The 27,034-nt window shown below is 52.3% G+C and overlaps 1 protein-coding gene across 1 annotated transcript; it reads left to right on the top strand.

The window, feature by feature from the left end:
- KCTD3 (potassium channel tetramerization domain containing 3) lies at window positions 1-26,811 on the top strand. Its single transcript, XM_028531160.2, has 19 exons — window positions 1-166; window positions 4,016-4,069; window positions 4,377-4,422; window positions 5,984-6,057; window positions 7,819-7,877; window positions 8,140-8,220; window positions 9,134-9,274; window positions 9,698-9,788; window positions 11,095-11,285; window positions 12,271-12,386; window positions 14,674-14,761; window positions 14,899-15,015; window positions 16,778-16,948; window positions 18,873-19,028; window positions 22,084-22,180; window positions 24,041-24,225; window positions 24,311-24,449; window positions 25,372-25,949; window positions 26,489-26,811. The coding sequence occupies exons 1-18, from the start codon at window positions 84-86 to the stop codon at window positions 25,931-25,933; spliced, it is 2,451 nt and encodes an 816-aa protein (XP_028386961.1). The 5' UTR covers window positions 1-83; the 3' UTR covers window positions 25,934-25,949; window positions 26,489-26,811.
- The last annotated feature ends 223 nt before the right edge of the window (window positions 26,812-27,034 follow it).

The following is a 27,034-nucleotide window of genomic DNA, read 5'->3' as shown; positions in this document are numbered from 1 at the left end:
CTCCCGCCCTCCGGCCGCCGCCGCCGCCGCCGGGGGCCCCGGCCGGGCAGGGGGCGCGGCGCGCGCCGGGAGCGCCGCCGGAGATGGCGGGAGGGCACTGCGGCAGCTTCCCCGCGGCGGCGGCCGGCAGCGGCGAGATCGTGCAGCTCAACGTGGGGGGGACCAGGTGGGCCGGCGCGGCGGGGCCTGGGCCGGGGACGCGCCCTCCGGGGGGCGGCAGGGACCCCTCGTCGCGAGAAGGCGGGCGGGTGTGGGGGGGCGCGCGGGCCGTGGTGGCGGGGCTCGACTGGGTGCCGTCTGAGTCTGCCCGGGCAAAGGACGGGCTCTGGGGCCTCGCCGCGTCGCTCCCTCGGTCCCGGCCCCTTCCCAAGGCACCCGCCTGGGCTGGTGGCTGGGCCGGGGCAGGCGATGGAGCCCCCTTCCCTCCCGCCCTCTGAGCCCGGGTGCATCAGCCCGCCCGGGGGAAGAACGCGCGCGGGTCCGGTGAGGGGCTCTTTCTTGGGTGCTGGGCGTGCAGGCGTGCGGGGCGTTGTTATTCTCAGAGCCTCTCGGTGCGCGGCCCTGCGGGGTTGTGCAACTTTCAGGGCAACGTGTCCAGAAACTTCACCTCGCAGAGTTGGTTCTGGGAAGCCCGGACTGTGGGCATCGCGTGCCGCCCTCGTGGAAAGCAGACAGACACACAGCTCCTCTGTCCTCTTTCTGGCCTGCCTTCCCCTCTCTGCCTTTTACTGAGCTTGTTGGGGGAAAAAAAAAATCCCTCCCCTTTCTGGTGAATTGACTATGGCTTATGAGTCAGCCCTCAAAAACGGGCGTTTGCCAATTCTGCTGAGGGCGCAAGCAGTTGAGTTTTAGTGTTGGTGGAGTGTTTTGGAATGCAGCGTATCTTGCTGTGCTCGAATATCTTGGATTTTTTTAAATAATGGTTTTAAAAGTGCAAAATGGAAACAGCGTGAGCCATAGCGATGATATGTTTGAATCTCAGGCGTTTAGTAGTTTTCAAAGTGCACCAGAAAATGTAACACAAGAATTACTCCTCCTTCGTTCCTTGCAACCCCCCCCCCCCCCCAAACAAAACGGTTCGATAGTGAAGAAGTTACAGCATTGTTGTCGCTGTGTAGATACTAATCTTAGGGAGGAGAAGATTTGCCCCTCTGTGTAAGAAATGGATACGTTCCCGAAGTCAGTGAAAAGTGTGCAGGTTGGGGAGGCTACGGATTGGAGATGGGAACACCTGCAGGGTTCGGCCTCCTTCAGTGTCGATACTGAGGAGTAACTAGTCATTTAAAGTCCCTACTCGGGTGTCTTGTCGCTCCTGTTTGCTGACAGACGCATTTCCAGGCATTCCAAAGGGCGTGCAGCGTTAGGATAAAAATTGAACGGTACTGTTACTTCCATAGGTTGAAAGTTCATGGCTTTATAGTGAGTGGACTCTTGGTAACCACTGGACCTTCGAATTCAGTTTAAAAACTTTAAATCGTGGAAGGCAGTTTTCTTCCAGCTGGAAGATTTTACATGGTGTTTCAGTGCTTCTGAAACTTGATCAGGTTCTAAATTTTTCTAAGTGACGATCTTAGCAAAGAATACAACGTAAGAAAGATAGCTATATTAGAAAGATTTAGAAAGATGGACGGAGGTTGTTCCGCAGGAATGAGAATGAAGAAAACAAGCCGCCCTTGAGGATAGCACGCTTTCTGGTGAGCAAAACCAGAGTCTGTGCACAGAAACGGCACACCCAGCAGTAGTGAATGTTCCCAGACTGTTTTCCCGGCTTGCTCTGAATCATAGGCTCTTGCATCACTCTAGAGCTGGCAGGGATCTGGAAGTCATTGATATCTCGTGCGGAACACAGAGCAGTGGTCACGGAAATCAAGGGGCTGTAAAGAAAGCCCCGCTGGAACCCTTGCTCAACTCCAGGGACTGCCTGCTGCCGCCGGAGAGCCCTCTGGGGTGGCTGGAGGTTGCAGAGTGAAACTCAGAAGCGGCACGTGCCGTGGGCAGGGTCGTCTTATTTTTTTAATTTCCAGAATAGACATGCTCAGTGAAATTGTAGAAATGACCAGTTTTTATGATTTATCTTTGGGAGTGAATTAGACAAAAGATGAAATTTCATTTAGAATTGTTGGTATTATTTACAAAAATAACCAAACCCTGATGAAGTGAAAGAAACTCCCTGTTAGAGTGGTTTGATTTGAGGCGTCCCGAGAAAGGCCTGGCCTGCCCTTGGGGGGGCTCATGCACAGAGAGCTTTGGAGTGAGACAGACGGGGTTCCAGTTCCCAGGTTTTACCTCTGACCAGCAGCCGCCTTGGGCACGTTATTTTCTAGGTCTTGGTTCCCAAAAATGTAAATCATAGCGCCAGCCTTACTGGATTGCTGAAGGAATTTGAAGGAATGAAAGGGAAATGGAAGGGTTATTGGCATTACCAATGGTAACATTGCAGAATACATCATTTTAATTAGATTGCTTCCAAGTGAATTTCGTAGGAGGCGAGTAGCATCCCGCGTACAGGTGAGCATGCTGATGTCTTCAGTAATGCTTTCATGGAGACCGGACTGCACGTGTCCCTTTGCCTGGCACACTGCAGGTGTGAGTTAAAACCCTTAGAGAGAGAGGATGCTTTCATATATGTTGCAGAAAAGTCTGGTCATGTGATTTTAAGTGTAGTTTTCATGAAGTCATATTTGGAACCAGTTTAGGAGCTCTGGGTTTTTTCCTGTCTAACTCTTGTTTGAAAACTTAAAAAAAAAATTGTGGGGGAGAGTACTATCCCTCTACCCCGAAATACCGGATTGCTAAGCCCACCCCACATTGGTGATTCTAATTGAAATTGTTACTGTGACTTTAAGCAGATTTGTGCAGATTTCTAAGTAACATAAAATCTGAGTTATTTGGCGGGCGTTTTGCTGAGTAAGTCCCAGGGAATGTGAAAGGCACGCGCTCTGATACATAGTGACTCATTGTGGGTCCTCCAGTTTACCAGCCACTGGATTTGCTTTTATTTATTTCACCAGGTCCGTTTCCTGTGGATAGCTGTAGTCTCATTGGTTCTTAAGAGTCTGCTAAGGAACCGCTGGGGCAAATTCGCCCCGCTTTCCTGAACGGACGGTGTGGCTCCTTTCTTAAATCCGATTCTTGGGCACAGGAGCGGCTTTGAAAAGCTTTAACGACAGTGTTCAGATCCTGGGGGCTGAACTGGACGAGCCCAAGACTTCATTCTTGGTCATGTGACTTTGCATCAGTTGCTGATGTTCGTTTGTCCCGGTCTGTTACACTGAGCCTTGGTGAGCTTCCCTCCGTGTGTGCGCATGAGCAGGCTCCATCAAATGTCAGTTAACCTCAGAACAACGCATGCCGTATTAACTGCGTGATTTCTTTAAAAGTGAAGGAACATGGACAGATGCAAATCACCTAAGGCTGCACTTAAAGAAAGCGTTAAATGCATTGTGCACGGTGGAATCACTGTGAGCTCAGCATGATAATGCAGGGTAGACTATTTGGAAAAGCCATGATTGAGAAGGTGCAACCTTGAGAGTATTAAGGAAGATGGGTGGGGCTTTGATTATGCGGTGTCCCAAGAGCTGTGTAGCTGGGATGAACTTACAAAACTGAAATGGTGGTGACCATGAATTTGGGGGATACTGAGCACCCTCTCTAAGAGGGGAACAAGGCTTGTGCTGGGGAGGTGAAACGGGACCTGAGGAGGATCCCGAGGTCAGCTTGAGACGGCTCGAGGTGGTGTGGAGGGCTAGTGGTTGATTCTTCGGCAGGTGGCATGCTGGGAAGCAGTGTGTGGGAAGCGTTGTCTGTCCCTGAGGTAATTATTCGATTTTGTTGAGACCTCTGAATGCTCTTAACTCTGAATTGAGAGAAATCTAAAAATATGAAATGTGATGAATACAGTTGATAGGGTTATGGCTTTGCAACAACTTGTAAATCATTGGCCAGCATATCAGAGCAAGTTAACGGAGTTTTGAATATATTCTCACCTATAATGCCAGACACTTTTCCATTGCAGATTTAGCACCTCAAAACAGACGCTCATGTGGATTCCAGATTCCTTCTTTTCCAGGTATTTCATATAATTTTTAGTGCCATTTTTAATATACTTAGTATTTATCAAATCAGTAAAATTTTCCTTGTCTGTTAAATTAATATTTTTATTTCTTAAATAAAATATCTTAACTTTTAAAATAAGAATTTGTCTTATACTGAGCAAAGTTTCTTTCTTTGCCACAAAAAATGATGATTTTTGAAAAATTTTACTTTGGAGATAAGAGGGCTCATTTGTGTTGGCCCTTGACACTTGATAAGGAATCAGGACACGGATCCAGACTCAGATTTTAAACACTAACCAGCTTATGGTTAATGACTTACAGTTTGCTGAGTGGAAGAATCTCAACGCTTCGCGATGAAACTGGTGCTGTAAGTACAATCACGTGAATATGTATCCAGATTAGATTAACGCCTAGAATGATTGATTCTTACTCTAACGCGACTCCTAGAAGGCAAGAAGGCTAATATTTTAATAAGCACTAAGTGAAAGCGGCACGTACACACTTAAAGTTTATCATTTTCTGTCCCGTGTAGACTGTTCCTATATTTACAAAGGAGAACTCTGTTCAGGGAACACTGCACACAGCAGTTCAAGTGTCCACAGTCAGAGATAGTGTGGGAGGTGAGCTCACGTTGTCAGTAAAGTAATTGTCATCGGTGATCAAACTGTAACAGCAGATGGACTGATGTAAACAGTGGAACATTTTCATACCGCGTTGACATGGCATACGATATTGTGAGTTAGTCAAGTCCTGCAACCTTTTCTTAAAATTTATTTTTTATTTGGGAGAACCCCCTCATGAATTTGAGCAGCCGGGGGCAGGAGGGAATGAAAGAACCACGATGCTGCAGCACAAAAGGAGTTGGTGTATACACTCAGCGAGCAGCTCTGACGTGCACGGCAGCGGACAAAGTAGGTGTCTCCTGCCGTCAGAAGCAGGAGGGCTCCCTGTTGGGGGCGGCAGTGACCACCGGTGCTCCTCTCCTCAGCTCAGGCGACACTGGCCGGTGAAATGACGCGGCAGCAGCGGTGGCAGCAGCGAGCCTGTGTGAGGTTATGAGGAGGCATCAGGAATGAGACCCCCACGAAGTCTCGGTGTCTCCTCCACTTCAGATCGGTCCCCATACAAGACATGGCGAGAGTTTATGAGCGTTTTTCACTGGGCGTGCACAGTGCGTCGTGGGGAGAAGAGTTATTGGCTGCTGTCCCCACGCTGACGTGCATGTCAGGGTTGTGGTTAGAGCTTTTGTCATCGGTTCGAAGTGGCGTTGATGCCCATCCCTGTGAAAAGTTATCAGTGATGTATTTCCCAATTTTAAGCATTTCATTTTCCCCTTTGTATCCTGTGGCGCTGTATTTGTTATTAAAAAAACTGTTTTTGGGGGCATCAGCTCATGTTCCCCAGCCCTCGCCAGCGTTCTCTTCCGGCTTTGACCGTACGTAGCATGCAGTGCATCCTTTCCTCACGGCCCTGCCGCGCGTGGGTGCGCATGGTGGAGGTGCATTGTTGTGTCACTGCGTCACGTGTGCATCACAGAGTGTGTGAGTCACAGTCGCTGTCACCCATAATTAATCATCAGGCAACAGGAGAAAGTATTATTAATGCGTAATGTTTTCAAAGTATTCGTTAAGTTCCGGAATGTTTCAGATAAAATTGCCTGGGTGTCACTTTTACCAGAGATACAGGTAAAGAAATGAGAGAACTGACTTACTAGATAACTGTCTCCCTACGTGTTAACATATCATCGACCTAATGGCTCTTTGGGGCGGAAACACTACCGTATTAAATGCGCACGGTTGTAGCCGCATTCCAGGGAATTGCAGCATTTCAGTAATTGAGTCTTTGTTCCGTAAGTTAGTGCTACAGATGCTGAAGTTGGAAGTTGTAGCTAGCTGTACTTGGGAAATAAAACAATTTCTCATTTACAGATATTTATTGATAGAGATCCTGCAGCATTTGCACCCATTTTAAATTTTCTTCGGACAAAAGAACTAGACTTAAGGTAAGAAATGCATCCTTTTAAATAAATTCTGGTTCATGGGTATGGCTTTGGTCCTAATGGCTTTGAAGGAAAGGTCTTTCCTATGATAAGTTTTCTCAGCTTGAAAGTCTCATATGGGCAGAGGCCCCCTTCCTGCCTTTCTCCACACTGCCTGCCCCAGGGGCTCCTGGCCACTTTCCCCCACCTCCTGACCACACCTCCCCACCTCCTGGCTACGCCCCCTACCTCCTGACTACTCCCTCCCATCTCCTGACCACACCTCCCCACCTCTTGGCCATGTCCCCTACCTCCTGGCCATTCTCCCCCATCTCTGACCACACCTCCCCACCTTCTGACCACACCTCCGCACCTTCTGACCACACCTCCCCACCTTCTGACCACACCTCCCCACCTCCTGACTACTCCCTCCCACCTCCTGACCACACCTCCCCACCTCCTGGCCACTCTCTCCCACCTCCTGACCACCCTCCCCCACCTCCTGACCACACCCCCCACCTCCTGACCACTCTCTCCCACCTCCTGACCACCCTCCTCCACCTCCTGACCACTCTCTCCCACCTCCTGACCACACCCCCCCACCTTCTGACCACTCTCTCCCACCTCCTGACTACTCCCTCCCACCTCCTGACCACACCCCCCCACCTTCTGACCACACCCCCCACCTCCTGACCACTCTCTCCTGCCTCCTGACCACACCCCTCCACCTTCTGACCAGACCTCCCCACCTCCTTCTGCATCCCTGCACTGTAGCTTCCAGACTCTTCTAACACTGTCCGTCTGGTCCAGTCACCACTCTCCTTAAAACGTCTGTTTACCTCACCTTGAGCTCCCCCAGGGCTCGGCTGTACCCACCCGGTGCAGGTGCTGCGCCTCATCTCCTGTGCTGCCCCCACCCGGGCGTCCGGGACAGGCACCCCTCTCCTGGGGTCTGTCTGCCCTTAGACTATACCCCTCCAGGGTGAGCACTGTTCACTGTGCATCCTTAGGGCCCAGTACTGTGCTCGGCGCTGCCAAGGGGGTGGCGTTGATGAATAAATGATCACGTAAACTATTTCCTTTTTTTTTAAAGATTATATTTATTTTTAGAGAGAGGGGAAGGAAAGGAGAAAAAGAAGGGGAGAAGCATCAGTGTGTGGTTGCCTCTCATGCACACCGGCTGGGGACCTGGCCCACAATCCAGGCATGTGCCCTGACTGGGAATCGAACCGGTGACCCTTTGGTTCCCAGGCCCACGCTCAATCCACTGAGCCACACCAGCCAGAGCTAAACTATTTCTTTAACTCTGTCATAGTCTGAATTGTTACCAGGAAGCTATAATCCAATTTGTATTTTATTGTTCTGTTATTTCATATATTGCTAGTGAACTTTCAGTGAGAATTTATTAATACTGTATGCATGCAACTTTTAAAATTCCAATTGTTGACTTGAGCTACCACTTGGTAACATTATGATAAAAAGTTAGGATCCATTAATGTCGTACGACAGTGATTTCACTCGTTTGCCTTATGAGGCGCTTCTTGATAGTTGACTTTTCTCAGTTGCCTGTCTGGTCCATATGGGAATGGTTTTAAAGCAGGAGAATATTTCTGTTGGTGCGCAACTTTATTTAGACTTTTTCAAATGATCGAGGACTTTAGGAGAAAGGAAGTGTGGAAGCCATGTGATTCTGGTCGCACGAAGCACCTGTCACCTCTTCCTTTTGCTTCAAACGCTAGCCCGCGTTGCCCCGCCGGGAGACTGACCTGCCCCGTTTCTCCGCAGGGGAGTGAGCATTAACGTGCTCAGGCACGAAGCCGAGTTTTACGGAATCACTCCATTAGGTACGTGTTCCAGTCCCGTCCGTAGGGTTTGCCCTTTTGTGCCCTAAGTTTGCCCACGTAACATGTGTCCCATGCCGGGCCCTAAGTTTTTGGTGGACTAGTGTTTTCAGTGTTAACTTTCGGTGGGTTTCCGCCGCACAAGAAGTGCTGTGGGCGGATGTAGGGCGAGCGTCTTCCCGTCTGTCCCTCAGCCCGCTGAGCCAGAGAACGGGCAGTGGAGCTCTGTTCGCCGTGCCCTTGACCGTGCGCTTTGCCGTTGCAGTGCGCCGGCTCCTGCTGTGCGAGGAACTGGAGCGCTCGTCGTGCGGCAGCGTGCTCTTCCACGGCTACCTGCCCCCGCCAGGTACCCTGCTCCCGGCCCGTCTTCCCGCGCGTGCTTCATGCCAAACACGTGTAGCAGTGGGGAGAACGGGGATGTGTGCTCTGACTCTTGACCTTCTCCTTTGAAAATTGAGTAGCAATGGTGAGGACTTGAATTTCAGGAGCAGTTCCCCCGTCGCACAGGGAGGAGCAGGCGCGTGCCCGAGCGCCCCCGTCCGGGCGCGGGAGGCCACTGCGGAGCTCCGCGGCGCGCACCGCAGAAGTGCGCTCGGGTGACTGTTCCGCGGGCTCTGTTAACGCAGGGGGCTCGGGCTGGCCTGCCCTGGCCCCGCGCTAGGGCGCCGGCCGGCCTCTGTCAGTCTCCTCGTAGAGCCCGGGCGCTCTGCAGCGATGTCGGTGGACGGGACAGAGGCCAGTGAGGTGCGTGTCCTCTCCGCCCCCCGCAGTTAGGAGCCGCCTTCTGCCTCCGCCGGGATTCTGGTGGGCTTCGGAGCTGGGTTCCGCTCCCCTGAAGACCCGCCTGCCCGCCAGGCAAAAGGAAGACGTACTTTGAAAGTACGGGGCGGTTCAGCTCCGAAGCTGCTCAGAGGAGTGCTTCATACCCAACACGTAGTAACTGTTCAGGGTCAAGACCAGCGGCAGACCAAGTGAACTCACGGTTGATCTCAGTGACCCGGAGCTAGGTTGAGGTGGAGAACACTGTGATAAAGCATAACCTGATTTATGCATAACGTGATAAGTGACAGATCTGTTAGGTTTTGTTTTTCACTTTGTTTTTTTATGGTAATTAAATGATTTGTAATGAATTGCTGTATTCGAAGATGTAGACAGACTATAATGTGAGATGCACACACTTATGTTGCTTTGATACAACATGGAATTTTAAGTTGTTTTTGGTGAACTCAGAACTAAACTGGTCTTCTTTCCTTCCGTAGGTATTCCCAGCCGTAAGATAAACAATGCCACGAGACCCCCTGCGGACCCCAGGAGCGGACTGAACTCTGCGGAAGGGGAGACGCGGGGAAACGGGGCCCAGCCCGTCCTCTCTGGGTCCGGGGAAGAGACGGTCAGGCTGGGTGAGCGGAGAGAGAAAGAGAGGTCCCTGCTGAAGTAGAGAAAGAGAGGTCCCTATTTCTAGCATTAGCTGGTACTCAGTGTATAGAAAGATGCAACTTTTGCCTCATCCTGCTTTTTAATCCAGATTTATCATTTATATCTCTTGGAACTTATTTTTTAAAATATGTAATACTCTGCTTGCTCTAAATCTGTAGTGCAGGGGTTGAGCAGTTTCCCATGTAAAAGGGCCACACAGTAAATAGTCTAGGCTCTGTGGGCCCCGCAGGCCCTGCCTCGGTGGCGGGAGAGGAGCCTGGAACCACCGGAGCACATGTGCACCGCTGCGCCCCAGCAGAGCTGCACCTGCGCAGGGAGAGGCCGGGCACTGGCTGGGGACTGCCTGGTGCCTGAGATGGGAAACAGCTCTTTCTCTGAACCACCAGGCTTCCCCGTGGACCCTCGCAAGGTGCTAATAGTGGCCGGCCACCACAACTGGATCGTCGCCGCCTACGCCCACTTCGCGGTGTGCTACAGGTGCCGTGCAGTCCTGACGCCGAGTGTGCTTTCTTCATGGGGGGCGGGGGGGGTCTTCATTGTCGTGGTTTCCCCTTCACAGATTTGAGGAACTGTTTCCGTCAGTCACCAGATTTTCCCCCGGCATATTCTTCCTGTGTCTGTATCTCTTGATTAGATTCAGTTCGCTTTTATTTCACGGCTAACTTGGGGAATGCTGCTGGTAGCCTTAATGTGTCTCAGATACTTCCCAGACAATATGAACCGTGATGTCATTGAGGTCTCTTGAAGTTCCTCGGTCTTGCATATTGTATACATCCAGCTTCTAAACCATTGAACTATGGCCGTAAATGACCAGGCGGGATTATTACTGGAGCCTCTTGTGTTCTGTTCATTCCTTTCAGGGAGGGCAAAGAGAAGTTTTGCAGCTTTGCTTCGCCTGGTTAGTGTAACTTTAAAACAGGCGTCCCACAGTTCAAGGTCAGGCCACTCACTGCCCTGACTGCACAGGGGGTGGCTTCTGAAAGCACCACGGCTGCTGTGCAGCCGCCCGGAGTCCAGGTCAGAGTCTCAGGCCAGGGGAGCAGAAAGTGTTAAAGGTTGACAGGTATGTGGATCAGAAATGAAATAGTAAAGAACGCATTGAGTATTCACCCTCAGTCAGCTGCAAGTCTGAGCCCTGGTGAGCCTTTGCGTGTGGGAATAAGTAGGCACGTGGGAGTCTTCACTTAGAAAGAAACCGTTGGGGTCCAGTCCTCAGACGGGCTCCAGGCCCCGCGTTCTGTTCACAGTGGTGGTGCGGGGGCACTGGCACACGCACGTCACACCATGTCATCCCTTGTCTTGGTCTGCGGGGGCCCGTGTCGCCGGCACGAAGAGACACTAGCGCAGGTGCGTGTGGCGTCAGCTGCCACTGATGATGATACCTGAACACCCGACAGCGATCCTGTCCCAACATTCTGATCTGTGCGGACTGTTCCTACCCTTAGATAATGACGGTAGCACTTTCTTACGGAGAAGAGTAAAAGGTCCAACTTTCTTTTTAAGTTGTTAATGTTGACTTTCAACTTGGAGGGCTTCTCCGAATTCTCCTTTGCAGAGGTACAGAGTGGTCATCTCTGTTTTAAGTGGTTTAGACCTCGTATGTACGTAAGCACAGGATATTTCAGGAATGACATTCTGCGTTTGCAGAGGAAACGTGCCGACGGAGCTTTGTATTTAACACGGAGGCAGGCAGTCGAGACCCACACGCGTGTGCCGGCCCGCTCACCACGCTGCGCTCGCTCGGCTGCCGCTGAGCCCGCGCGGGCGCCCCTCTCCCCGGCAGGATCAAGGAGTCCTCGGGGTGGCAGCAGGTGTTCACCAGCCCGTACCTGGACTGGACCGTGGAGCGCGTGGCCCTGAACGCCAAGGTGGTCGGCGGTCCGCACGGGGACAAGGACAAGATGGTGGCGGTGGCCTCCGAGAGCAGCATCATCCTGTGGAGCGTGCAGGACGGCGGGAGCGGCAGTGAGATCGGTAGGGAGGGCTGTTCTGCGCGCGGGTTTTGCTGGGATGTGCGTGTAGTGCTCTGCAGCCCACCAGGGGGTGCCCGTGAACGCCAAACCTGATAACCTGGGCACAGACTGGCTGGAGCGGCCCCACCGTCTGCTCTGGGTCCAGCGGTAACGGGGCCGCCCACTGTGAGGGAAACGGTCGGTAAAGAGGGAAAAGTGGATGTTTGGGAGGAAGGGGCCTCCCCACCACCTGGCCGCAGCGGGCACCTGGGCGGCGAGTGGGGTGCCGCGCCGCCGCTCCGAGGTCTCACCCGGCGCGCTCCGCCCGGCCTGCAGACGTCCCCGGCTGCTCTCGGACAGAGCACGCGATTCCTACAGTTTCCCACACTTGCAGTGTTTCCACACCGCGTGGGTCTGTGGGCAAACACTCACGTGCAAGGTCTCCAGTGACCTGATCGGTTGTGTGGATACCAGGTGAACAGAAGAAGCAAAACACAGTCCCGTCCACATCTGTGGATTCCTCTGTTTGTCAGAAAGAGACACGGTTCCGCAGACACCACACTGTCTCCGCCACCCCCTGACCTGGGGGGCCGCCTCTGAGGGTCCAGGGGGCAGCGCCCGACTTCCTGTGCTGCCCTTTCGCCCCGCAGAGCCCGCCGTTCAGTGCCACCTCCCCAGCGACGGTGTGCGCCCCATTCCAGCGCCCTGTCGTAGCCTGACCTGACTCGAACATGTGCGGTTATCTCGAAGGTCGACTGGGTGCGGGCAGCACAGCCCCAGATAACCAGACGCTCTCGCTCTGTGGGTGGGGCAGACTTCTGTCTGCTGGGGGCGCCGTGAGGGCCGCTTCGGGGGCTCTCGCTTCTGGCCCCCAAAGCGTCTAGCACACAAGTGGCAGCAATGAGACTGGACTAACCCTGGTCACCTTTAAAATGTTTCAGTCTGGGTGCCGGTCAGTTGTAAAGAGGGCGGCCGGTTAACCTCCTTGTCTTCTCCTGTCGCTTCAGGAGTGTTCAGCCTTGGCGTCCCCGTGGATGCGCTCTTCTTCATCGGGAACCAGCTGGTGGCCACGAGTCACACGGGGAAGGTGGGGGTGTGGAATGCTGTCACTCAGCACTGGCAGGTGAGCTCCACCCGGCGCAGGCGACAGGCTCCTCACAGCCGCTTCTGGAACTCCTGCTGGTCGTGCATCTGGTTGTTGTGGAATTAATTCGTGTCGTTTCTGAGTTTGATGACACAGAAAAGTGAATATATTTAAGGGTAAATTTGCTTCTAGGTACAAATCTGACTATGCTTTCAGTAATTTTAAGCACCTCTGGAAAATGAGATTTCACACTGTGGGTTGGCACTTCTTCATTCCGGAGTGGAAGCGCGGGTCTGTGGGAAGCCACGCAGCCTGTGAGGAGAACACAGCAGGCAGAGCGATGGAGGGCCCTCGACAGGTGCAGGAAGGGGTTAGGACTCACGAAGATGAAGGCCTGATGCTGAAGGAGGGAGGCACGAGTCCGGAACTTGAAGCAGAGAGTTCCGTGGTCCGATGGAGGCTTTGGAAAGCTGGCAGTGGTGACTGATGGGCGAGGTGGGCCCGGAGCCTGGGGGAGGGGCCGGAGCTCGCTGGAGACACCAGCCAGCGCTGTGGAGACCCAGCTGCCGACCTGGGAGCAGGATGCAGGGATGGGCCGCCGAGGGCCGGTTCATGAGCCTTTCCAGTGACGGGACTGGGTCTGACTAGGGGTGCGAGATGCTGGACTTCTAGTTTTGACAGTCGATTGGCCAGTAATTTTGAGCTACTGGGGAGCATAGGAAGAAGGGAAGCAGACGCTGGTGGCTGGTGGGAGGAATAATTAGATCGATTCAGTGTGGGTACTTTCACATTCCTGTGGGCTCCAGGTGCTCGTGTTCCGTATATAGTTGGAGCTATACCTTTGGAAAGTGCTAGAAAGGAGTATTTGGACACCACAGCCCTTCTGTAACAACTGAGAGATAAGCAGCGATGAGGTTTTCCCCTGAGAGGGAACACGGAGAGACGGAAACTCGGGGGGACAGGAGCATTTCACGGGGACGAGGGAGGAAACGGAGAGCCACAGGGCACGTGCACAGGGTGCATTCGCGTTGGTGCCTATGAGACAAACCTTGCCCTGGACTGGAGACCTCGGAGAGACGCCTCGCAGGCATGTGACCGTGCGTGACACTGGGAGGTGCGTGCGGAGACCAGCGGCCTGGACGCCAGCAACTGATGGGAACCATGATTTCTGAGTTTAGGTCTTTCTGCAGTTTTTCTTCTAACGGGAGTGGGCTGGGTCCTGCGCTTTTGTGCTTGCTGTTCTGCCGGCACGTCCTTGCCCCTCCCCTCCCTCTCCGGGAAGCCCCTGCGTTTCCAGCCCTCAGGCCGCACTTCCCTGCGGACTCTGCCTTCATCCTCGCCCTCCTCCCCACACGCGGGCTGAGAGGAGAGTTCCCCTCGCCCCCAGCGGTGCGACGCCCCGACTTGACAGCCTGTCGCCCTGCGTGTGTTGTTATTTTTCTTTCTTGCCCACAAGTCTGCAAGCATCTGTGTTGCTCACCCCGCCCCGGGCTGTTCTCTTGGGTGGAGTCTCGTGCACGCAGAGCCTCCGGGGGAAGGCGGCCTGTGAGCTTCCCACGGTCGCTGGTCTGCTGGCCCGGCCGGCAGGCGAGGGAAGGTGCTTTTTATCTGATTGCCACTCCTCCTACAAACACTGTTCGTTTCCCCTTTGTTTTCTACAAAGTCCTGCCCTTTGCTCTTCTTTTATAGCGCAAATACAGACAGCGATTAATTTGTAACTAGATTGATTTGCTTGGGAACCGAATGTTTTATTCTAGTGCTTGGAAAAACAAAGGTGTGTGAGAACCGCCTTGTCACCATTTCCCAGGAGAGGGGGCGGAGTCCACGGTGCAGGGTGTGGAGGGCAGAGGAGCCGGCTCTTTGGAGAAATGACGGGGAATCATCGAGGGCATGTGTTGTCTCTGGAAGTCAGCTGATTCATGTCCTAGTGCTGGTCCTATCCTTCCTGGGCGACCTTGAGCAGGTCATTTGATGTCTCACGCACACTGCTCAGGCCTGGCCTTCGGCCCTCGAGTGTGTTAGGTCTCCGAACCACGTGCAGGAAGAGGCAGGAAGAGGGGGCCCATCCAGCTTCTGACAGGCAGGGGCTGCTGTCGGAAACAGACGTGTGTAACAGCTGAAAGGGCATCCCACGGTGACTCTTCCAAATTCCTCGTGTGTATGTGTATGGGGGGGTGTGCACGTCTGTACGCATAGAACGTCGTGTTTTCTAAGCCCTCCTCACAGTGGGTATCAGTGCTCTTTCTGTTAAGAGTTTTGAGGAAACTGAGCAGAAAACGTAAACTCTAGTTAACACTGACATCTAATGACGCTGTCACCGCATCAGGTCCAAGACGTGGTGCCCATAACCAGCTACGACACGGCCGGGTCCTTCCTGCTGCTCGGATGCAACAACGGGTCCATCTACTACATCGGTGAGCGCGCCCCTCCCCCCCACCCCCGCCCCCCACAGTGGCCTCCCACGTTTGCAGACGACAACGAGCATATCGCCTTTGTTTAGTCTGCAGTGAATGCACCGCTCTGACACTGCTTCAATATTTTCATTTTTTAGATATGCAGAAGTTCCCCTTGCGCATGAAGGACAACGACCTCCTCGTGACTGAGCTGTACCACGACCCTTCGAATGACGCCATCACCGCGCTGAGCGTCTACCTCACACCCAAAACAAGTCAGTGCCCGGCGAGGGGCGCGCAGCGCGGACTCCCCAGGTGGTGCTGGGAGCGCGCGGTTCAGTGGGCGGGGCCGAGGCGGTTCTTGGTGTTCGAGCCTGGCAGTCGAGGGGTTTCATCCCCGTTGGTTCATGTTTGTTTGGTACCGAAGTCCCACGTGACTGGGAAACAAGCCCGGCTGGAGGCGGGACGTTAGTGCCACCTCCTCCTCCGAGTTGCGGGAGCCGCGTCCTTGCAGTGTTCACCGGGGTCGAGAGAGACCACGTGCACAGTTGCTTCGCACGGCAGGGGCCGATTTTCTTTTGAACTTAGGAGCTTTTGTATTTTTATCTGAAAAAGGGGGAGGTCTTGGGCTGTTGATCTTTCCTGGACAGTGAAAGATTAACACTTAATAAGTAAGCTTATGTCCTTGGGAAATCTTACGTTTAAGCTGTGGAGAAACGCATTTTGCCTGGAAGTTCAATATCTATAACTTTCATTGTCTTTCAAAGGCCATTGCAGTGAAATTAGCAAACCAGTTTTAAATCATTATTAGCAATCTTTATATTCCAGAGTGAAAGGTGAACATAAGTGGGACATTTAAACCCTACCAGTAGTGAAAGGGGTTTTAGGAAATGCTAACGCGTACAGTAACACCGAGAGATTTGGGTGTTCCGGGTACAGAGTCATTTCGTTGAATTCCTCGAAGGCAGTCATCGATCGCCTTCGGTATGAAATCAACATCCCAGTGTGCGCAGGGGACTCTGTTTGGACTTCAGTGGGGTTCCGGGGACGTGGTGCTAGGACAGGGGGTCACCGGTGCCCTGCCGCCCTTGGCCGCTGTGGGGCAGCAGGGGGTCAGGTGCCGGTAGCAGACCCAGAGCGAGATGCGCAGGGTTTTCACTCCCCACCCCCGCCCCCACCGGTTCTAAATCAGAGCGCAGGGTGAACCTCGGCAGTGACGACGGGGGAGAATGGGGCCCCCTCCCAGGTTATGAGAAGTGCCTCCCGGGGATGCGCTTTCTCCTCGGAGTCAGGTGGGTCGAGGGGGATGATGGAGAGAAGAGCTGTTAAAGCTGAGAGGCTCTCTGTCCGGGAGGCTTTTAAGAGCACCGGTCCGAGCTCCGCCTTGTCCCTGAGAACGGGGCGGAGTCCGGGCGCTTGTCCCCACCACAAAGCTCCTGCTAACTCCGAAGGGCGAGCTGACGCCAGCCCCGCGTGGGGGGCGGGGTGTGTGTGTTCCAGGGTCACGTGCTCTGAGACTGTTCAGTGGCGAGTACAGGGCGATCACTCAGGGAAGGGCCCGCGTTGTGGCAGAAGGAGGAGGGTGGTCTTTCCCGGCTGGAAGTGGCAGGACCAGGGCTGTGGGCACCGCTGATTGCGAGGTGCCCGTGGTGCCCCTCGCCCTTCCCGCCGACATATGAACCTTTCCACACTCACCGAGTACCTCCCGTGTCTCTGCACGCTGCAGGTGACAGGAGGAGGGTCACGATTCAGTCCGTTGAGGAGCGGAGGCGGGCGGATAGGGCAGTGGATTGCGGGCCTGTCACAGCCGCCGTGAGGGCGTCTAGGGCAGGGCTGGAGGGTGGAGGGCTGGGAAGGGCTTGCAGAAGGGTTGGGGCTCTGGCGGCTGAATCTGGGTTCTGTGCTGGGTTCTGTGCGTCAGCCCCAGTGCGGCGGAGCACGGAGTCCGGCCCCGCCCTTCCACCTGGGGCGCATTGCCATGGCAGCCCTACTGCTGCGAATGAGCGCCCCCTTCCTCCTTTCCTCCTGTGGCTGCAGGTGTCAGCGGGAACTGGATCGAGATCGCCTACGGTACGAGCTCCGGAGCGGTGCGCGTGATCGTGCAGCACCCCGAGACGGTGGGGTCGGGCCCCCAGCTCTTCCAGACCTTCACAGTCCACCGCAGCCCCGTCACCAAGATCATGCTGTCCGAGAAGCACCTGGTGTCAGGTGAGGGGCGGCATCCCGCCCGCCAGGGGGCCTGGGGCGGTGGGCTGAGCCCGCGGGTTCCCCACGCCCGCAGACTGAGAGGCCCTGGTGCAGTGTCTTCCGTGGGAAGGACACACTGATGGAGCTGGCAGGAGTTAGTGACTGCGGACATGTTAGGGTGGGCTTTTGGGGGTCCTTTGATTTCTGCTGGCTGCAGTACACATGAATTCAGGAGGTACCTCTTTTTTAAAAATCACTTTCTGTTCTGATATGTTGTTCTCATGGCATATTTTATTTCAAAATATTGATCATAATTCTGTTGAAAGGCTTTTTATTACAGAAATTTACCAAGTATAAATTTAATACAAATTTGGTGGCATTGTCTTGAAGTGTAAGGCTCAAGTTGTACATTTAGATGTAATTTTGTTTGATCATCTTCTAAAAATACTAAAAACTAATAGAATTTATAGAGCTTATTGGAAGAGAATACATTGTTGAGTTTATTGTTCCTTTAATTTTTCAGTGTTGATACTAAGCACTCTGCAGTCAGACTTGCATTTTGATACCAGCTGTTACCATGTAGTTTTGAAATTTAAGTGAAGTCACAAAGTCTGTTTAGCCAAAAACCGGGAGTATTTTGTCTCCAGTGCTCCACTGGGTTGTTCTGCCACCTGGTGGACATCAGCGTACATGCATTGACGTTCTTTTTCCCATAGTGTCAGTTCCTCTGTCTTAAGTGAAAGCTTTAGATAATGATTAATGTTAACAGATGGTTATAAGTGCTCATTTGAATCACATAACAAAATTTGCCATAAGTTTTAAAGTATTTAGATTATTTTTCTGAAACCTAGCAAGGTTAATAGTGAAGCCAGGCAATTATTTCCTATGGAGCTGAATAAACAGCCTAGAACTAAATATCTTTTCTTTTTTTGCACCAGAACACTGGGACTGTGAGAACTGAGAATTTTGTTACTTAAGTAACATTTGTCCATTTTTTTATTCTTGTTGCAATTAGCCAAAACTAAATTTCTTTCTAAAGTTTTGTTTTAAAATGTGCAACTATGGCATTTTACCCAAAAGGAAGTGTGTGCATACAGTGAATTTTGGGTGCTTTCTTGGTTATATACCGATGAGTAAGTTTTCTGAAATCATAGTGAATGTCAAATTAGTATACTTTTTTATTAAGGCATGTCACCGAAGTACAGTTCTTGCATTAATGATATTTTTTTGGTTTCTATTTTTTAATGGTGTATTCAGACCAAAGAAAGAGAGAGGTTACTTGTTAGATATGTCTTAGTATATGCCCACTTAATATTGTTTACATGAAAGAGTAAGCTAATTTTGGAGGATGTTTTTAAATACAGACTTATTGGATGTAAAAATAGCTCTCAGCTTTCTATGGAATCTTCATTTTCTTTGCTGTAGCTGTGAGCAAGCAAAAAACAGCTGGTTCCTAATAGTTTTTTGACAATCGTCATGTCACCTGTGACAATAAATTTTCATTAACTCCTGGTCTAGGCGGCTTAATATTTGAGTAATGTGAGTGGAAGTTTTCTGTGGTTTAAAAAGATAAAGTAGGCAACTCGTTTGCCATGGAGTTTCGCCATGGAGTTTCGCCGTGGAACAGGTTAATCCTTAGTATGGTCTCTTACGAAGGCTTTCTTTAACCCTTCCTGCTCTATAGGCTTCTTTTGTAAGGATCCGTAGATTCACTTACATACCTTAGATACTTACAGCAAGGTGAAAACCGTGTTCTCTTATTTGTATTGGCTAGGTACGAGTTAAGAATAATCTCAGGGTAAAGACGTCACCTGCCAGTCCGAGGGTGCTCTGGCCTGCTTGCTGGAGGCCGCAGGGGAGAGAGCCGCAAGGTGCCCGTGAGGGAGGTTCTGTCGGGGCCCTTCCGCCCGCAGTTAGCGGCTCTCTGCGCTCTCTCCTCCCGCAGTCTGTGCGGACAACAACCACGTCCGCACGTGGACGGTGACGCGCTTCCGGGGCATGATCTCCACGCAGCCCGGGTCCACGCCGCTGGCGTCCTTCAAGATCCTGTCCCTGGAGGAGGCGGAGAGTCACGGGAGCTACTCCTCCGGGAACGACATCGGTGAGCGAGATGCCCGAGTGGCCCGGGAAGGCGCTGGGGGCGGGGCGGGGCGGGGGTGGGGGGTCGTCTGCACGCGACGGCTGCATGGGCCGTGCCCAAGTATGTTGGCAACAGTAGAGGCCCAAATCCTCCGGGTTCAGATGTGATTGCTAGTTTCAGCTTTGAAACTCATTTAAAACAAATTTAGTGCACTTCTAAGTTCTATAAATACACAGGATTATAGCATCTTTCATTTTAAAAGTGAGCAAATATCCCCTCTTATTAGCATTTCTTCTTTTAAAACTTATCTTGAAATGCTAACCATTTTTGTTTGTAATTAAAAGCTAGGGTTGCTGTGCATATTTGAGACTTGGACTCTGTTCTCTCACTCCTTACAAGCTGGAAATGAAATCTGAGGCTGTTTGAGGGCCAGTGAGGTTCTTCCACACCGAGAGCAGTTTTGAGGCCCCTCGGGCCCTAGCGAACAGTGCGTGTGGCACCTCCTTGGCTGGGCTGCGGTTCCAGGGGACGGTGTGTGGAGCCAGTTCGGTTTGTGTCCGTGCCACACACACACACACGTGTGCGTGTGCACAGTCCTGGCAGAGACCAGGACTGGCTCGTTTCGTTTCCCCCGGGCCCACCGCAGAGTGCACGCTGCGTGTTCCCTGCACCTCGGGGAGCTTTCAGTGGTTCGCCGGGACCTGCTGGCTGCCTAGCGTGCGTTTCTGACCGTTCTGTGTGTGTGGTCAGAAGTGACAGCACTGATGGAAGACGGGGAGGAGGAGTGCCTTAGAATTGTCTTTTACTGTGATTGTTTCGCATGAAACAGTTCAATGGGCCCATCCTTGGTTTGCTCCCACGGCAACGGCTTTTAATTAGTTACCTTTGAAAAGCCACTTCTGAGAACCGCACCACCACAGACTTAGTGTTTTCGGGGAAAAAAATGCTCCGTGTTGCTAATTTTAACGTCGCTCTGTGATTCCAGTTCCCCGTGTGATGCCGGGCACTGGGAGCTTACAGATTCATTTTGTCATTTCCCCGGCTTTATTGAGATTTAATTGACATATAACATTGGGTAAGCTCAAGCTGTAGGGTAAACAGATGATTATTGAGTACTTTTGGTCCAGGCATTAGCAATCTGATAAGAACGAAGTAAACATCCCCTTCGAGTATGGTGAGCGGTGGGAGCAAAAAGCACACGGTTGTGTTTTGCACACGGTGCCGGAAGGCAAAAGGCACCCGGGGAGATGGCGCTGTCAGGCCCGTGCGCCGGCCCCAGTGATGGCCGCAGTGATGTGCACTGTCCTTGCTGCCTCTGGCCAGTCTACGTGGGCGGTGCGACCCCTACTGGGCGCCGGTGGGAACTGGTGTTCGGACCGAATGCCGGTCCAGGCAGTTCGTGTGAGAGCCGAGGTGTGCAGAGAGGGAGGTTCCCATCCGGGGCATTGCTGGCAGGGCGGACAGCACGGTGAAGGGACAGAGGCCAGGAGGACCTGGCCCGTAGGGGGCACATCCAGGTCCTCAGTGGTGGGTGGGAGTGAGGGCAGAGCCTGGTGGCTGGGGCTCAGATGTGGGAGAAGAGACTCAGAAACAGCCCGGTGACATCCTTGAAACAAAGCAGGGAGAATTTTTTTTTTTCTTTATAGCTTAAAAACTATCCTAAGAGTTACAGGTGGGAGGAACGGAACAGGAAGTCCCGTTTCAGTGGGGAGGTCGGGGCCGACTCGGTTCCAGTGGGGATGCAGTAATGACTGTGGGAGGGGACTGCAAAGATTAGAAGGCAAGAAAGTTCAGAGGTCGCACTTTTTATTGCTTCTGGAGCCCACTGAAGATAGGAGAGGCCTGAGGATACTTTGTGTTCTGAAGGACAGGAGTCAGTCTGGGGGAGGAGGGGAGAAACTGTACAGAGGGAGGTGGGACTAATTCATGGAAATCAGTCATGTGAGAAATCAGGACAAAGTGTGGGGGGTGGGGGGGGCAAGATCCAGTCCCGTAGTCCCCGTTCCAGGTACTGTACTCGTCACCACTGTCCTGCCTTTGTTCCCAGGTTACTGATGAGGTCGTTTCCTTCCGGTAGAGTTAGACTTCGGAAGGCTGTCCAGTGGCTGGTTGGCTGCGGAGCCTCAGGGAGAGCACGACAGTTTGGTGATTCAGTTTCCAGTTCCGTCACGTAGGAGCTGTGAGCCCTTTGGGTAGCTGGTCTCTTGGTGCCTTAGTTTTCTCATCTGTAAAATGGAGATAACAACAGTGCACCCCTCATACGGTTATAATGACCAAATTCAGTTGTCTCTGAAGCATTTACTGTGGCACAGGGTAAATTATTAGGATATTGTTTATTAGGCGTGATTTACATAAGATAACGTGGAATATCAGGTCTTTAGAACTTGTGTATCACATCTTTTGTTAATAAGTTAATATTATTTTAGCTGTTGAATGTGATGGAAAAAAGGATTATTAAAATTTGATATTTGTTTTGCATGAAAACATTTTATATTGTTCAGAATCTTCCTAAAATGGACAAGCCAATTACCTGCCTTGCCAAGTACAATCAAGGAAAAATCATTGAATCTGTTTTCAATTGAAAACTTTGCAGGATGCAACAGGCTTCTTAGTAATTAAATTCTGTTCAATGCAGTTGCACTTTATTTTTTTGGATTTTGCATGTTGGCTTTTCAAAGGTAAAATCAGCACATAAAAGTCACTTCATTTATATGTCCCTTTTTTGAAGTTGAGAGGAACTGAGCGCATCCTCGAAGACAGTAGGTCAAGCAGAGCATGTGTTTAGCAGGCTTCCTTCTGGGCCTGGCGATGTGCAGCCTAAGCGTGTCATCTTGCCTTCAGCTCTAAAAGCCTTCGTGCAAAGAATATAACTTTGCAATAGGTATCTCTTTAAAGAAATTTTAATGCCAAATGAAGTACTAGTATCACTGCATTTGTCCAATTGACATGGAATGCAACGCACATTAATAGGCATGAAAAAGCCTTTTCATTTTCCACATTAATAATTTTTTTAAATTAAATGAGATCATTTATATTTTAATCAAGTTCTTCTGACACCTTCTGTTTTCCGACCCAGGGCCTTTCGGAGAGCGGGACGACCAGCAGGTGTTCATCCAGAAAGTGGTCCCCATCACCAACAAGCTGTTCGTGAGGCTCTCGTCCACGGGGAAGAGGTAATGGCCGCCGCCCAGAGGTGCGCACTCAGCAGTCCCTCGGCCCCGAAGAGCGCGCAGCACTGGGTGACTGGGTACACCGATGGGTGCGCCGCCAGAAACACGCTGTTGGGAGAGAAGTCTGCTCGCGGTCTCGTGGTCGCTTTAGCGCAGCATCCGGCTGTGCAGGCGGTGGTGCCGGCCCCGCGGGACATTAGGTGTCGTGGTTAGGTGTCCTGGTTAGGTGTCCATGCTGCCGCAGATGGCCAGGAAGGGCTAGTGAGGACTCAAAGCCGGCAGCGGAGCCAGCCTCTGACTCGGGCGCTTCCTCTCGCTGGCTGCTGGCTTTGCACCTTCAACTTCGGTTCCTTTGTTGCTCAGAGCCCCAGGTTCTTTGTGAAAAAAGTTTCAGCAACCTTGGTAGCATGACCTTGGTAGGATGTCGGGGGGCTCAGTGAGGTGAAAGCATGTGACCTGTCCTGTCCCCGACCGTAGTGGGTGCTGAGTAGAGGTGAGTTCCCTCCTCCTTTTCTATGTGACTGAAATTTTACTTCTTAAAAATTTATTCATAGCCTTAAACACAGGGAGCTGTAACGTTTTTAAAACAAAAAAATGTTGCATGTCAAAAAGTAAAATTTCTATTAGTAGTCATTAAGAACATTATGGATGTTCACGTTAGTGTTACTGGTGCTGATATTTTTAATAATATCTCAGTTATGGTTTCTTCAGCATGGGGTTTCTCATTTCTTAATGTTTTAGTCACTCTTTGAACTAAATTTCTTTTTATTGAAATTCATGGCAAATAGTCGTAGTAACTATTGAGTTAATTCCAGGAAATTCTATGTATTAAGCTATATTTTTGTAAGCTTTTCTTTTTTAAAGAAATACAATGTATTAGAGGCCAAATTAGTATCTTGAGAAATGTCGTAAATCACTGCGGTGCAGTGTTGTCGGCGCATTTGGTGAGGAAGCTGCCCAACGCTTACTAAAGCTGGCATCATACTGTCACCTGACAACCAGCATTGCGTGTCCTGGTCACATTCTGACCTCCTCCTCGCTGTGGCCCAGACAGCACAGTGAGTCGCCACCTGCAGTTTCTGCAGGAGAGAGCACTTTGTGGCTTCTGACTCCGCGGTGCCGGGGGAAAGCTGCACTTACAGAAACGACAGCAGAAATCACGTTGTAGAGTGAAGCAGGTCGTTGGCCCCTTAGGAGGCCGGCGGAAGCTGTGTGAAGACGCTCGGGTTCTGGGGAGTGGGGGGTGTCCCCCCGGCCAGGGACGCTGGTCAGGCGTCTCCACACAGATACACATCCTTCCCGGTTTCAGGGTTTTGTCAGTTTTAAAGGGCTTCTCCAGCATGATGTCTGCTTGCTTTGTTTCTGTCTGTCTGTAAGTTCCTTTAAAAGAACAGCCCATTTCCTACCAAGGCTCTTTCAAGCCCGACTTAAATTTTGCCTGATTTTAATTACTGGACACATGATTTTATGAGCCTTTTCTCTAGACTCAAAGAAACAAAGTTTGACTTCGATTCCTCTTGACTTGTCTTGACCCCTTTAAATCTGTTTTTCATGCATACAGTATTCGACTCATTTTGCAAATGATAAATTAACTTCAAAAATCTCAGTTACAGCCCTGGCTGTGTGGCGCAGTGGATTGAGCGCTGGCCTCTGAGTGCTGGTGCGGCTCCCGGTCGGGGCACCGGCTTGGGTTGTGGGCCAGGTCCCCAGCGGGGGGCGTGTGAGAGGCAGCTGATCGTTGGATCTCGCGTGCATTGGTGTTTCTCTCCCTCGTTCCCCCTCCCTCCCCCCTCTAAAACTCAGTAAAGTCTCAGGGACGGGGTTACCCCTCCCCATGTTTACCACCGTGCGGCCCCCTTGCAGAATCTGCGAGATCCAGGCGGTGGACTGCACCACCATCTCCGCGTTCACCGTGCGGGAGTGTGAGGGCTCCAGCAGGATGGGCTCGCGGCCCCGGCGCTACCTGTTCACGGGCCACACGAACGGCAGCATCCAGATGTGGGACCTGACCACGGCCATGGACATGGTCAACAAGACTGAAGACCGGGGTAGGTGTCGGGGAGAGGCGCCCCGCGGCGGTGGGCGCGGGGCGCATGCGCAGTGCCCGCGGTCACGGCGCGGATGTTTTCCCAGACGCAGGGGGCCCGACGGAGGAGGAGCTGCTGAAGCTGCTGGACCAGTGCGACCTGAGCGCGTCGCGCTGCGCCACCCCCAGCATCAGCCCCGCCACCTCCGTGGTGCAGCCCAGCCGCCTGCGGGAGTCCAGCTCCAGGTAGGCCGGGCCCGCGGCGCGGGGTCCTCGGAGGCCCGGTTTTCCAGACTGCGTTTTCAGTTCAGACTTGCTGTTGCTGCTCAGTCAGGAAAAAAAGTTACTGAGTTTCCCCACTACGTGCTTCTGGTTCTTCTCACAGAAAAGCTTTTTTACCCTTTACTGTATTTTGTGAATTTCTGCTCCTTGGGGTGCCTGCTCTGCGATTGAGAATTTATTCAAAGGAAATCAGAAACATGGTGTCCCCTTGGACACTCTGTGGCGCCCTTTGTCCCTCTTGCCCCGGGGACATGCCGATAAGTGAGCGCACTGTCCTGTCTGACCTTTGCGCAGCACACGGCTTGCTGTTTGGTCTGCTGAGGTGTAACTGACGTCCACGCAGCACCGACGACATAATGATTCGGTCTCTATGTGCGTTACGCACTTCTAAGGCAATGACACAGTATAAGTTTTTAGTTAACCCTAACAATATCCACAGTCTGAACTTGGGGCCAAGTACTGAATGATAGTGGTTCTATATCGGTTTTAGTCCTTTTTCCTCTATTCAGGGATTTAGCTTGTTATAAAAAACAGTCACGGGGATATAAAGTACAGCATAGGGAATAGTGACATAGTGACACTGCAGTGACCTCACAGTAGCAGCTGGTCATTGGACTTAGCGGGAATCACGTCGTAAGTTCCATAAATCTCGGAGTGCTCTGTGGTCCACCTGAAACTAAGATGACAGACACTGTGTGCCCACTGCAGCGGAAGAAAACCCTGCCTGACCGAGGGCCTGGGTTTGCGGTGACAGTTTTATGCACACGAGCATGTGACACAGAAAGTACTTAGGTGTGTCATGTGCTCATACGGGTGGTTAGTTAGTGAGAGGTGCCCCTGGAAGTTTCCAGACCGATCTGAACTACAGCCTTTGACACCCTTGCAGCCTGCAGCTCCAGCACCCGGAGACCGTGCGCGACGCAGCCACCTACGGCTCCCTGCGGCCCTACCGCGAGAGCCCCCTGCTGGCCAGGGCCCGGAGGACCGAGAGCTTCCACAGCTACCGGGACTTTCAGACGCTCAACCTGAACAGAGAGGGGGAACCGGCTGTCCCCGAGAACGCTACCTCGGGCCCCGGCCACGCCGAGGTCAAGTGCGCGGCCGGGGAGTGCGCCGTGCCCGAGAGGAAGTCTCCGGGAGCGGAAACAAAAGGCGGGAGGGAATCCGAGAGCGGGTTGGAAGCGCACAAAGTAGCGGAAGCCTTCCTAGAGTCTAAGAAAAGGTCGTCGGAAGAGGAGAACGACAGCAAAGTGGAGTTGCGGAGGAAGGGGGGGTTTGAAGGCGGGGGCTTCCTGGGGAGGAAGAAGGTGCCCCACCTGGCTTCGTCCCCCAGCACTTCCGACGGGGGCACCGACTCCCCGGGCACCGCGTCGCCCTCGCCCACCAAGACCACGCCATCCCCGCGCCATAAGAAGAGTGACTCCTCGGGCCAGGAGTACAGCTTGTGAACACTCACCGAAATAAGTAGTCTTTTCTTTCTTTCCTTTAAATATGTATATTGATTTACAGGGGGAAGAGGGAGAGAAACATGGATTGGCTGCCTCCCACACATGCCGCTCTGGCTGCGGCTCGAACCCCCAACCTTTCAGTGTATGGGATGATGCCCCAACCCACTGACCGCCCAGCTGATGCCCCAACCCACTGACCACCCAGCCAGGGCTTTCTTTTTTTTTTTAATACATGCTTTTTTATTAGTACAGGTATTAAGTGTCTGAGACAACACTGTCATTTTCTAGAGGTCCCACGTTGTCCACCGCAGTGCGGACTTCCAGCAGAGGCCCAGCTGAGCGCCAGGGTGTGCGGACCGAGAGGATGTGCTCGGTGGGGGCCACGGACGCCCCCTGAGGAAGCGCCACATGGCAGCGCTCTTCAGTTTTACCCCAAAACTCTACAGATCAAAGTTGGACTTCGTCTGTCCTCTTTTTTACGGAATTATCTGGAGTAGGGAGATCAGAAACTCTTTTGACCTTTTTGAAGTTGGGTTGTTTTTTTTTTTTTTTGAGGTTTACACGTACGTTTAACTGGTGATTGGTAGAGCAAGGGTCCATTTCCAAGGGTCCATTTCCAGGCACACTGTCTCCGCACTTTCTCCGGGGAGCTGGGAGAGAGGTGCCCTGAGCACCCAGCCTAACAGGGCCGCGCCCACTTGGAGTGCGGGAACCCCCGGAGGGCATTCCTCGCCGCGATGGTGCCCGAGGAGGCGGGTCTTGCAGGGTTATCTTAAGCGAATCACATAATTCTCTTTGGAGCCTAGTCTCTCGACCCTTATTGTGATTGGAAAGCGTCCACCTGACGTCTGACGAGGTGCTATGTGTGTGACGAACTACCAGGTAACCCAGAAACACTATTCATGTCACGCAGCAGAGCGGACGGGTGGCACAGGTCCCTTGCGGGCCGTCATCGTCTGAATCTCGTTGTGAGAAGTCATGTGTCTTGTCAGGCTTCACAGATGTTACATGCCCAACATCGTCCATTTACACTGCCTTTCCAGTTGTGTGTGTGCGAGCAGGTAAAGTAAACAGAATCACCAGGGCCAAGGCCGCGAGTGC

Source organism: Phyllostomus discolor, chromosome 15 (genome assembly GCF_004126475.2).
Source record: "Phyllostomus discolor isolate MPI-MPIP mPhyDis1 chromosome 15, mPhyDis1.pri.v3, whole genome shotgun sequence".
Taxonomy (NCBI): Eukaryota; Metazoa; Chordata; class Mammalia; order Chiroptera; family Phyllostomidae; genus Phyllostomus; species Phyllostomus discolor.
This window is presented reverse-complemented; position numbering and strand designations above follow the sequence as displayed.

Coding starts and splice junctions, on each gene's coding strand:
- KCTD3 (XM_028531160.2), top strand. CDS start 84: ATGGCGGGAGGGCACTGCGGCAGCTTCCCCGCGGCGGCGGCCGGCAGC. Junction 9,789..11,094: donor CACTTCGCGGTGTGCTACAG/GTGCCGTGCAGT, acceptor TCTCCCCGGCAG/GATCAAGGAGTCCTCGGGGT. Junction 12,387..14,673: donor CTGTCACTCAGCACTGGCAG/GTGAGCTCCACC, acceptor TCACCGCATCAG/GTCCAAGACGTGGTGCCCAT.